The sequence below is a fragment of the Somniosus microcephalus genome, chromosome 5 (genome assembly GCF_052327205.1).
Source record: "Somniosus microcephalus isolate GS21.2 chromosome 5, FLI_Smic_1.0, whole genome shotgun sequence".
In the NCBI taxonomy this organism is placed as follows: domain Eukaryota; kingdom Metazoa; phylum Chordata; class Chondrichthyes; order Squaliformes; family Somniosidae; genus Somniosus; species Somniosus microcephalus.
The window spans coordinates 261,577,193-261,589,743 of record NC_140991.1 but is presented as its reverse complement, the minus strand read 5'-3'; the positions used below and the strand labels follow the sequence as shown (position 1 = coordinate 261,589,743).

At 41.6% G+C, this 12,551-nt stretch overlaps 1 protein-coding gene across 1 annotated transcript in view; it reads right to left on the bottom strand.

The window, feature by feature from the left end:
• Nucleotides 1-1,155: 1,155 nt before the first annotated feature.
• Nucleotides 1,156-12,551, bottom strand: part of LOC147117689 (N-acetyllactosaminide beta-1,6-N-acetylglucosaminyl-transferase-like) — a 65,173-nt gene continuing 53,777 nt past the window's right edge. The window contains exon 3 of the mRNA XM_085988888.1: nucleotides 1,156-10,593. Within this exon, the coding sequence (XP_085845014.1) occupies nucleotides 10,358-10,593 (236 nt within the window). The 3' untranslated portion in view covers nucleotides 1,156-10,357. The remainder of the gene's footprint in view (nucleotides 10,594-12,551) is intronic.

Sequence of the window (12,551 nt, the reverse complement as noted above, 5' to 3'; positions counted from 1 at the left end):
AGGAGGCCTGATTAAGGAATTTGCAGATGATACAAAAATTGGCCATCTGGTTGATAGTGAGGAAGAAAGCTGTAGACTGCAGGAAGATATCAATAGACTGGTCAGGTGGGCAGAAAAGTGGCAAATGGAATTCAATCTGGAGAAGTGTGAGGTAATGCATTTGGGGAGGGCTAACAAGGCAAGAGAATAAACAATAAATGGTAGGACACTGAGAAGTGTAGAGGAACAGAGACCTTGGAATGCATGTCCACAGATGCCTGAAGGTAGGTCAGGTAGATAAGAAGGCATACGGAATACTTTCCTTTATTAACTGAGGCACAGAATATAAGAGCAGGGAGGTTGTGCTTGAACTAAAACACTAATTAGGCCAGAGCTAAAGTACTGCATACAGTTCTGGTCACCACATTACAGGAAAGATGTGATTGCACTAGAAAGGGTACAGAGGAGATTTATGAGGATGTTGCCAGGACTGTAGAATTTTAGCTATGAGGAAAGATTGGATAGGCTGGGGTTGTTTTCTTTGGAACAGAGGAGGCTGAGGGGAGACTTGATTGAGGTGTATAAAATCATGAGGAGCCAGATAGTGAATTGGAAGGACCTATTTCCCTTAGCAGAGGGGTCAATAACCAGGGGGCATGGATTTAAAGTAATTGATAGAAGGATTGGAGGGGAGTTGAGGAGAACATTTTTCACCCAGAAGGTGCTGGGGGTCTGGAACTCACTGCCTGAAAGGGTGGTAGAGGCAGAAACCCTCATCACATTTAAAAAGTACTTGGATATGCACCTGAAGTGCCGTAACCTACAGGGCTACAGATCAAGAGTTGGAAAGTGGGATTAGGCTAGATCACTTTTTTAGGCCGGCACGGTCATGATGGGTTGAATGGCCTCCTTCTATGCCATAAGTTTCTAGGATTCTAAGCGCCCAGTGCTAATACGTAATCAGCCAGTGTATGTATGTATATGTATGCGTATATCGGTATTATGCTAGCAGGTCATTACCATATAAGCCAATCGGAGTTCTGTAAATTCAAAGCATATTATTGGGGAGCTGCAAAATGGCAGCCAGTTACTTAAAGGGAGAGACAATTCACGTAACCTATGAAGAATCATTAAAACACCCTCCGTACTTGTAATAAATCCACAGTAGAAGCTAAATTAAAAGCAAGTTAGGTTTCAATTTTTGTTTTATTTTTAAAACATTATTGTACAAGTGCAATGTGAACAAAATATTTGAAGATCTGTAGAATACAGAATGGAGTCCACAAGTGATAAGCTCAATATTACCATACTGTCAGTGTTTTCCCTGATACTCCGTGAAAGTACACTAATCAAAATATGGCAAACTGCTCAATATTCTATGTAGTACATCAATACAAATAATTCCATCTGGTTAATTAGCAGCACCAGTTCATTTAAATTAGCGTAGTAACTTACGCAAATTAGATACACATCTGACAAAGAGGTGGGACTTTGAATAATGTCTCCCAATTCAAAAAAACAGAAGGAATGCTCAGACACACATTTCCTCAATCTACAGAAAGTTTAGATACTAAATTGGAACATATAAATAATACTTGACTGTTCAGGTTCTCAATAGGTGGATTTTAGGGCCTTGATACAAGCAAATTTTGATTAAAATGTAACTCATTTTTCTGATATTGTTATGAATTATAAAAGGTGTAAGGAAACTATTTTAAGAATTAAGTGATTCACAAAGGCTCAGAATTTGCAGTGGGTAATAACAGCAAATGAACTGTATTCGTTATTATTACCCCATTGAAAATTACTGCAACTTCAGGATTTAGCGCATGCGCATCTTAATGCGGAAATCCTGAAGTTGCAGTCAGTAATTCACTGCTCTGACACTGGCTGTGCTGTAGTGCAATCCCCCCCCACCCCCACCCAATAGCTGGCAATCTATTTAATCAGCAAAATCAATCAGTGTAGCTGACAAAAGCTTTGGCTTTTCCGTGCTACTATCACTGTTAAATACCCTATTAAAAGTTGGACCTTGTTCATATTTATTTCAGGTTTACCTTTTCCCCGATGTGAGAGCCCCAATCTTTGTTTCTCTCTCTCTAACATTTTTAACAAGTTAGAATAAAAGGGGGTTCTTCACTTCCTGGTTCCCAGTCTGAGAATTCTGCATTGTGATTGGCTGCTTAGACAGCTTGTTGAGGTCACATGAGCTCGCGCTAGGGATTCCCCATTAACTTACACTGATCTCAACTGAACGTCGGAAAAGCCGAACTTCTCACCACAGAGATCGCGAGATCTTTGTGGGAAGCTTTCTTCAGGGTCAGCGGCGAATGCCTTTGCTTCACCGCTGACCGCAAATTATGGGCCATAGTATTTAAATACTACACACGAGAAATGTGAATATAATGCCTTCTCGCTCTTTACAAAATTTAAAGTTATTTAGCATTGCTAATTGGGACTGGCATACTTATCCAATCTACATGTCCTTTCACCTTAAAATGGTTTCATAGCAGCCTTTCGTTACATCTGTTGACTGAATATATACTTTTTTTTTTTTCTTATTGCAAAACCCAGGTGAAATGCCACAGCCCATCGTGCAGGGCAGAGATCATTAACTTACCTGTTTTGCATTTCACTACACAATGTGGCAATTTTCTGCTCGAGGCTAGATTTCCAACTGGCTATATTTAAACATCATTCAAATAACAACATTAATTGGAAAATTTAGGCCAGGGTTTATCAGCAGTAACTGTCTCAGGCTGAACCGGACTGTTAATAATCTTGCTGTTCTATTCGATAATCTACATCATAGGGTCCTTAAGGAAGTGGCCCTAGAAATAGTAGATGCATTGCTGGTCATCTTCCAAAATTCTATCAACTCTGGAACAGTTCCCATGGATTGGAGGATAGCTAATGTAACCCCACTATTTAAAAAAGGTGGTAGAGAGAAAACGGGGAATTATAGACCGGTAAGTCTGACATCGGTAGTGGGGAAAATGCTAGAGTCTATTATAAAAGATGTAATAGCAGAGCACTTGGAAAACAGCGACAGGATCGGACAAAGTCAACATGGATTTACAAAAGGTAAATCATGCTTGACTAATCTACTGGAATTTTTTGAGGATGTAACTAGTAGAATAGATAAGGGAGAACCAGTGGATGTGGTGTATTTGGACTTTCAGAAGGCTTTCGATAAGGTCCCGCATAAGAGATTAGCGTGCAAAGTTAAAGCACACGGGATTGGGGGTAAGGTATTGTCTTGGATAGAGAACTGGTTGCCAGACAGGAAGCAAAGAGTTGGAATAAACGGGTCTTTTTCCGAGTGGCAGGCAGTGACTAGTGGGGTACCGCAGGGATCGGTGCTAGGACCCCAGCTATTCACAATATATATATAAATGATCTAGATGAGGGAACTAGATGTAATATCTCCAAGTTTGCAGATGACACAAAACTGGGTGGGCGTATGTGCTGTGAGGAGGATGCAGAGAAACTCCAGTATGATTTGGACAGGTTGGGTCGTTATACTGCATTTGCCATGCATCTGCCCAATGTGGATAAATGCGAGGTTAGCCACTTTGGTGGCAAAAACAGGAAGACAGATTATCTGAACGGCAATAGATTGGGAAAAGGGGAAGTGCAACATGACCTGGGTGTCCTTGTGCACCAGCCGCTGAAGGTAAGCATGCAGGTGCAGCAGGCGGTTAAGAAGGCAAATGGTATGTTGGCCTTCATAGCGAGAGGATTCGAGTACAGGAGCAAGGATGTCTTGCTGCAGTTGTACAGGGCCTTGGTGAGACCATACCTGGAGTATTGTGTGCAGTTTTGGTCACCTTATCTGAGGAAGGATGTTCTTGCCATGGAGAGAGTGCAGCGAAGATTCACCAGACTGATACCTGGGATGACAGGAATGACATATGAAGAGAGATTGGGTCGATTAGGCTTATAGTCACTAGAGTTTAGAAGAATGAGAGGGGATCTCATTGAAACTTATAAAATTCTAACAGGACTAGACAGACTAGATGCAGGAAGGATGTTCCCGATGGCAGGGGAATCCAGAACCAGGGGTCATAGTCTAAGGATAAGGGGTAAGCCATTTAGGACTGAGATGAGGAGGAATTTCTTCACCCAGAGAGTGGTGAACCTGTGGAATTCTCTACCACACAAGGCAGTTGAGGCCAATTCATTAAACATATTCAAGGAGTTAGATATATTTCTTAAGGCTAAAGGAATCAAGGGATATGGAGAGAAAGCAGGGACAGGGTACTGAATTTGGATGATCAGCCATGATCTCATTAAATGGCGGAACAGGCTCGAGGGGCCGAATGGCCTACTCCTGCTCCTATCTTCTATGTTTCTATGATTCCAAGCTGAGCTTCCAACCTGATCCATCATAAAAACTTCTACCGCCGGAATATTATCTGCCTCCATCTCTATCTCAGCCCATCTACTGCCAAAACCCTCATTCACATCCTTGCACCTCCAGGCTCAACTTTTCCAATGTTCTCTTAGCCGGACTCCCATCTTCCACTTTCTGTAAACTATGGCTCATTCAAAACTCTGTTGCCCATATCCTATCCTGCACCAAGCCCTGCTCACCCATCAGCCCGGTCTTCACTGACCTACATTGGCCCCCAGTCCTTCAATGCTCAAATGTAAATGTTTCATCCTGATGTTTAAATCACTTCAAAGCCTCACCCACCCTGTGCTCTATAACTGCTCCCTTACCCCCAACCCAGAGGTCTCTGTTCCTCCAACGATGGCCTCTTGTACATTCCCCCCCCCCGCTCCCATTTGCTCTACCATTGGTAGCTATTCCTTCAGCAGTCGAGGCCCAATGTTCTTGAATTCCTTCCGTAAACCCCTCTGACTCTCCACCTCCCCTCCCTTCTATAAGGCACTTCTTAAAACCTACCTCTTTGACCAAGCTTTTGGTTACCCCTTCTAATGTCACCTCCTTTGTTGATTACACCTCTGAAGAACCCTGGGACATATTTCTATGTTAAAGACGCAATATAAGAGCAAGCTGTTGTTGTATGCTAATAATGGGGAGACGAGGTCAGAGCCGGTTACTGACCTATTAAAAGGATACTCTTGCCATTTATTAATGGTTTATTTGAACACATACACTACGAGTGCTTGGACCAATGTCACAATCCCAGATAGTGTTGAGTTAGTGCAGCAACTCCATATGCAATTCTGGACATTCCATTAATACTAGTAAAATAAGTCTACATGGGTATATTAGATACTGTATGTGCACCTACACATGCACACATTTTGTTTTCTTTTTCTTGTTTTATTTCTCATTTATATTTTATTTCCTGCCTCTTTCATGTAAAATATACATAAATTTTGCCTTAAGTCAATATTGAATGATCAGCTTAACCGGTCTCATGCAGTAAGTTCTGCAATCCACTGTCCAATATTAATTATACTACTGATAATCCATAATATTTTAAATGTGGCTTTTCTCAATAAAAAGATAAATATAGTGCAGTTTTATTGTATTCACAACTTAAAAAAAAAAAATCTTCACAAGTTTATCATAGTAAAAGCTAGTCAATCTCTCATAGCGCAAGACCACATGCAGTCTTCAGGGGAAGTGAGGTTAAAGGGCAAGAGATAATTGAACCAGAGCACACAGACAGAATACAGTCCCCATTTTAAAGTCATACTGCCTTTATTTTCTATAATACTTTGATCTTATATTATTTATAGTTAAATTGCAAAAGTATCGTATTTGGAAAGTAGGGTTTGGTTGGCTCCTCAGAGTTTCTCTACAGTAAAGGCTGAGGAGCTGGGAGATGTAATACTGAGATGCTACAGTAGCAATGGTGGGAGGGCATCAGTACAGTGTGACAAGTTCACACAGGCAGTTTCCATTATAAATGTGGACATAGGAATTTATGGAAAAAGTTGACACAGGAAATGTGCACAGATGTAAGATTATTTTCGATGATTGTTATGGTCATTTGAATAGAAGCACAACATTGACACTACAAAATGTGAAAACAGTACCAAGTTCCCCAATATTTTCACAGAGTAACATAACGAGCAGGTAATCTGCCTAACAAGTAGTCACATTCACAATGTACAGCCAATGATTTTTCTTGCGTCCAACTTGCTACATAGATGTAGCTGACTTTTCCTCTGTATTCAAGCTATGCACATGCACAATGCAGCTGACATCATTATGGTCAGCACTGTTTGACCACAGTCAATTTCTCTCACCTATGGGCAAACTATATAGTTTATACCCCTGACTTTGATCAATCTAAAGTCATCAGAATCATTTTTTTTTTTTTGCGGTCAAGTTAAAATTTAGAAAGTGCTGAAATTAACCTTCTCTGCTCTAAAGCAGAACAACCCCAGTAACTGAAGTCCCTCATCCCTGGAACCATTCTCGTAAATTTCCGTTCCAAGGGCTTGACATCCTTCCTAAAGTCTGGTGCCCAGAATTGGTCACAATACTCCAGCTGGGGCCTAGCCAGTATTTTAAAAGATTTAGCGTAACTTCCTTGCTTTTGTATTCTATGGCCTAGAAATTCACTATAGCCCCGTTTGGGGCGCCAGCCTCGCCAGGGCGCTAAAAGTAGCGCCCCGGAAGCATTCGCGGCCGCCCGCCGGAAATTCAGTTGGAGCGCCCCAGAGGGAAGTGCGGCGCTACTGGAGGCGCCCCGCATCCCTCTTGGGGGCGCTGCGACTGAATATCGTAGCACAACGTGCCGCAGCGCCACACGCTGCAGCACGTCGCACTGCGGTACTGCAGGCCTTCCTCCCCTACTTAAAGGGGGGGGGGGCCTTGTTCTGCGCGATCTGGGGCCCGGCTGGGCCCCCGAGGATCGCGAGTGCCGGCAAAAGAGCCCGGCACCGAGGAGATGTGCTGGGCTCTTGGAACGCAGCCGGCACTCCGCGGGGGTTGGGGGTGGGGCGGGGTGGTTAGGAGGCCGGGGACAGCAGCGCAGAGGGGTGCTGGCAGGCGGCCAGCAACAAAAATGGCCACCCCGCACCTCTCCTTTAATTTGCGCCTCTACCGCCGCAGGTAGGCCCCCTTGAACCGGTCGCACACAGCGTCCGGCGGTAAATCAGGGGGCGCTTCCTAATATCGCGGCCGGGGCGTCAGCGGGGTGCTGCGCGCACCGATGACGTCATCAGTAGCGGCGCAACGCTAACGGCTAGCGCCACCACTAGCGTCCCGCTGAATTTAGCGGGAGGCGTGGCCAGTGGCTTCCGACCCACTTAGCGCCCTCTTAAGGCGCTAACGGGTGGCACAGCCCACTGAATTTCTAGGCTTATGTCTCTAAGGATCCTGTGTGCTTTTTTTTTTTTTTTTAAAAACAGCCTTATCAACTTGTCCTGCCACCTTCAAAGATGTGTGAATGTACTCCCCCAAAAAATCAGCAGTGCCACAAATTCAGGCAGTGGTGGGACATGAGCCTACTCCCCCAAAGAGACTGGAGCATTAATCCAGTGTCTTACACTACTACACAGTTGTTTTAATATTGCAATATAGTACCCGAAGTCTGTAAAAACACTTTTTCAGCTGGATGTGAATTGGAGCCAAATGCTCACAATTCTGTATTTTCATGCCCCATAGGGAGCTGAACACAGATCCCAGAATTGAAAGTTTGGGTAAGAGACGAAGTATGCGCCAGCAGAACAATTTCTGAATATCCTCCGTAGTCACGTCAACACTTGTGGAAATGGTATCATCCAGAAAATAAGCATAGTGCTGTTCAAAATATCAGTGCAACACTGACAATTATAGAAAGTAAATGGTTTCTAAGAAGCCAATGATATATGGATGGAAAATATAACACATTATTAGCAGTCTATTACATATGCCAACAAGTCTTAAATGTGAAGCAATTACTTTTTAAAGTACATTTAGCAAGTGATTCATATCTTAAAATCAAAGGTGTCATGGAAGGCCTATCAGGGTATACATATTTTCCCACTTTTTATTTTTGGAGGCTAAAGTATGAATTAGGTTTGAAGAGTGTGTTCTCGTTATTCCCGATCAACAATCTTCCACGTACATTTTGACATTGGCCTGGATTTTCCAATCAGTGTTATTTTAATGCCGGTGATGTCCCATTTAAAATAAATCGAATTAGTGCCGGCTGCAAAATATGGCAATTAGAAAATCTGGGCTTCTCTGTTTAATCCTTATTCATGATCATATATGCTGTACAAAGGTATATCAGACCTGGTTTGAAAAGCAAGGACCTGCTGATTAAGATCGTAAAGCTTTGGGACAATTACTGTTATTAAGAGCTACGTTATATCATCAGTGATTCATTTTACTAATGCTAGCAGCTGAACACTTAATATATTTGTACAACATCCCCTTGTCTGCGATCTTAACAGAGGTGTTAATATGCTTAAAATAAATTAACTAGTACCTGCATTAAAATAGAAGATAGATGAATATAAAACTAATCAGCAACAGTAATTCTAGACGCAAAACAGTATATATAGAAATACATGAGTACAAAGATGTGTGAATGTACTCCCCCAAAAAATTAGCAGTGCCACAAATTCAGGCAGTGGTGGAATATGAGCCTACTCCCCCAAAGAGACTGGAGCATTAATCCAGTGCCTTACACTACTACACAGTTGTTTTATTACAAAATAGTACTAGAAGTACATTATTTTGTTAATAGTTTACCACAATGTACATGATTAACCTTTAGTTTTCTCTCCACCTCAGTGGGGTATATTCTCCCATATGGAGTAATATGTACATCATAAAATATTAACATTAATTAATATAATTCTCTACTAAAAAAATATGGAAAATTCCTCCAGCCCTACAATTCCTCCCCCCCCCACCACAAAGAACTCTGTGTTCCTCTGACTCGAGCATATTGTCCGTCGTTGTTTGTATGTTCGTATTATGCATCCCACATTCCCTTTGCCCCACCATTAGTGGCTATACCTTCAGCCATCGAAGCTTTACACTCGCAACTCCCTCCCTAAATCTCTCTGCTTCTCTCCCCTTTTTAAGACCCTCCTTAAAACTCATCTCTGACTAAGCTCTTGTAATATCTCCTTCTTTGGCTTGGCAGCCATTTTTATTTAAGTATGCTTCTGTGAAGTGCCTTGGGGCGTTTATCTATATTAAAAGGTGATGTATAAATGCGAGATATATTTTCTTTACCAGTAATCATAGTTATTTTTATCAATATCCAGTGCCTTTACATTTTCAATATTAACTGTGATTTGTCTGCTCAATCACTACTTATAATACTTAAAATATTTTCATCATAGTCATAAATATTTGAAACAGCAGAGGCCCCAAGACCAGACTTCTTTGGTCTCGCGTGACCTATTAGAACTAAAACAATTGATAAATACCCTCCGTTTCCTATTAAAAATAAAATGAATACTCCAGTTTACATGAATCTTAACCTTCAATTTTCATTATAACCATAAATCTCATGTGATGAACCTTATCGCCTACTTTCTGAAAGTTAAATTATATATTATCCAGCTTCTTAACCTCATTGTCCAATTGTTACATCCTCAGAAAATTCTAATAAAATGTTAAACATTAGTTTCCATTCATAAACGCATGTTAACTTGGATGTTCTTAAATTGTTGTCTTAATAATAGACTCCAATGCTTGCCCAGCATAGTTACCACATTAATAAGTTAATAATTCCTAGGATTAGGCACCAGATTCTTAAAAAAGAACAAAATCCAATTATTTCATACCATCCTGTGTCTAGGAGTCGCTAATCTGATTCTCCTTAATAATTTTTAATGCATTCCATCATGGTTTGGTGCGTTTTGATTGTTCAAGTAGTCCACAGTTTCTAAATTACTATTTTCTTCATGAACTTGGATGCAACTTGTTCCTTTGGTTGTCTGCTTGGGAATAGTACCAAAGTATTCTATAGTGAAAAGAAAATAATTTATAGTTCCACCATGCTGGCAACCTTCTTTTCTCATCCTTCGGAAGGGGTGCCAAGTGAAGGAGGCACTGAGCAGGGGAAAGAAAAAGAGGAAAAATCCAGGCTGCTCTTCTAGCAGATGATTGCATAAAGGTATTGGGGCAGAGACCTTGGGTCAGTTGTTCATCCATTCATCCTCTTTGCTCATAAATTGTGTTCAGCACAGAAGACAAGAACTTAAAAAAAGAGAATAAAACTTTCAAACTGAAAGATAGGAGGAAAGACACAAGGGAAACAGCTAAATCTTAAAAAGAAAAAAAGTCAAGTAAGATGAGAAAACATTTAAAAAAAAAATCTAACTTCACTGATAGAAAAGCAGTTTCATTTTCGGATTTTAAAAAAGGATGTGGGGTATGAAAACACTTTCTGTTCCTCGCTTCCTGTACAGTCAAGGATCTGCATATCACATCAAAGGGATTCTATATGCTGCAGTCATTGTTTTCAAGGTTAAAGAAACACTTGTTTTTAATGCGCCATTCTTGACGAATAGGTACTTCAGACTGAGACAGCGTCCTTGGTCTTAACCACCGTTCCATGCACTGTGCCACCAGTGGGTGGTTGTTGACTTCAAATTTGTTTGCAAATAAACTGTCCTTTTGGGCAAGCCATTCCAGGTCTCCCAACCCATACACACAGATGCTGCGAACATAATGACCTGAAGGAAACAAAACAAATGAAAAAAGCATTTTAATTTATGTACGAGAGTGGTAGGTTCTACAACTATAACACTGCAATCTTATTGTCGCAATTCAAAAATTAAACTGCATTTTTCTCCAACCTAGCGTGTGAAGCACACTCACCACCAATGTTAATCAATAGAAACGGAAGACTGATGTACAAGAGTTTAGCAGGGAAGCAAGGCCCATCTTTTCTTGGCCCAGAACTTGGTGTCGGGGGCTTGCCGCGCGTGCAAGCCCCCGATGTGCGCTCACCCTGTGCGCCGACATCTGAAACCTGGCCCGCAGTGGATTTCCTGTCAGTGGCCCGGTTCTGATGTCGGCGCGCTGTGCTAACCTGACCCAGCGGCGTAGTTAGTGCGATGTGCCGGCTGGGATCAGGTGAGCACTGTTCAGCCAATCAGGGGAGGGGAAACTTCATTCATAAGTTTGAGTAAGAACTGTCAAACTCATGAGAAGTACTGCACCCCAAAACACTACTTAAACTTTAAATAAAATTTTAAAAAACATCCCAATCATTAAATTAAGTATAAATAAGTTAAAAAAAAATTTAAACAATAATTTTTTTTTTTGAAAAAAATAAAAATTTTAATAAAAAGGGTCTAAAACTAAACTTACCTTATTGTAGATTCTTTAAAATAATAAACCTGTGGAAAAAAAAATTCTAAATTGCACTAAAACACCACTTACCTGTAAAAATAAATACTTACGTGTGCTTTTTACAAGCGTAAAGACCGGAGGCCTTTACACATGCGCAAATCCCCCAAAACAGAGGAAATCCAAGACGCACGCGCTGCCCCCTACAGCGCACGCGCTAGCCTCTTCAACTCTTGGGCTGGAGGAGAGGAAATGCCGGTTTTCAGCGCATGTGCTGTGCATGCTGAAAACCGGCATTTCCTCCGGCCAGACGCGCGAGTACCCCTTCCGTACTCACGCGTTTGGGGAGGAATTTCTGCCCCAATAGTGCAAGGAATGATGACTTCCTGAAAAGTCCACTCATCCTGCTCACACTGGTTAAACTCACTGTTAAGCACGTTACAATATAAAGTGACTGTGCACAGCCATGATATTTCCACTGGTTACGAGGCTTCAATCAGAACATGTGTGTGCACGTCTACAGTTAAAGAAAAAAAAAGGAAAGACTTGCATGAATATCACATGCCTTTCACAACCTCAGGATGTCCCAAAGCTCTTTACAGTCAATGAAATACTTTTGAAGCGTAGTCATTGTTGTAATGCAAGAAACACAATTTGCACACAGCAAGATCATACAAGCAGCAATGTGATAATGACCAGATAATCTATTTTTGGTGATGGTTGAAGGAAAATTATAGTCCAGGACACCAGGGAGGACTTTCCTTCTCTTCTTCAAAATAGTGCCATGGGATCTTTTACGTCCACCTGAGGGGGCAAACGGCCTCAGTTTAACGTCTCATCCGAAAGACAATACCTCAACAGTGCAGCACTCCCTCAGTACTTCACTGGAGTGTCAGCCTGGAATTGTGCTCCATTCTGTGGAGCGGGACTTGAACTCACAAGCATCTGACTTAGAGAGGAGTGTGCTACCAATTGAGCCATGGCTGGCACCTACACAGTTGAATGTGTAGTTCCTGCAAAATGGTAATAGACATACTTGGTATATCTATCACACACATTGTAAACTTCTGCAGACAATACTAATTCATGGCCATTTATTTGACCCCCTTCCTGCTCCTCCCCCCTGTACATGTGTGTAAATATTTCAGAACCTTCACAGCATCACTGCACATGGAAAGGCATGCAGGTGGTGGAGAGGGGAACAAAACATTGAAATGATTAGGGTTTGTATAGAAAGTAAGGGTACTGCCATAGTGGCTTCTTATACATTAAGTGGAACCCACACCACGACTGCTGGTTACAAGAAGCATAGGTTTGGTAGAGCCAGCTGCAACACAAC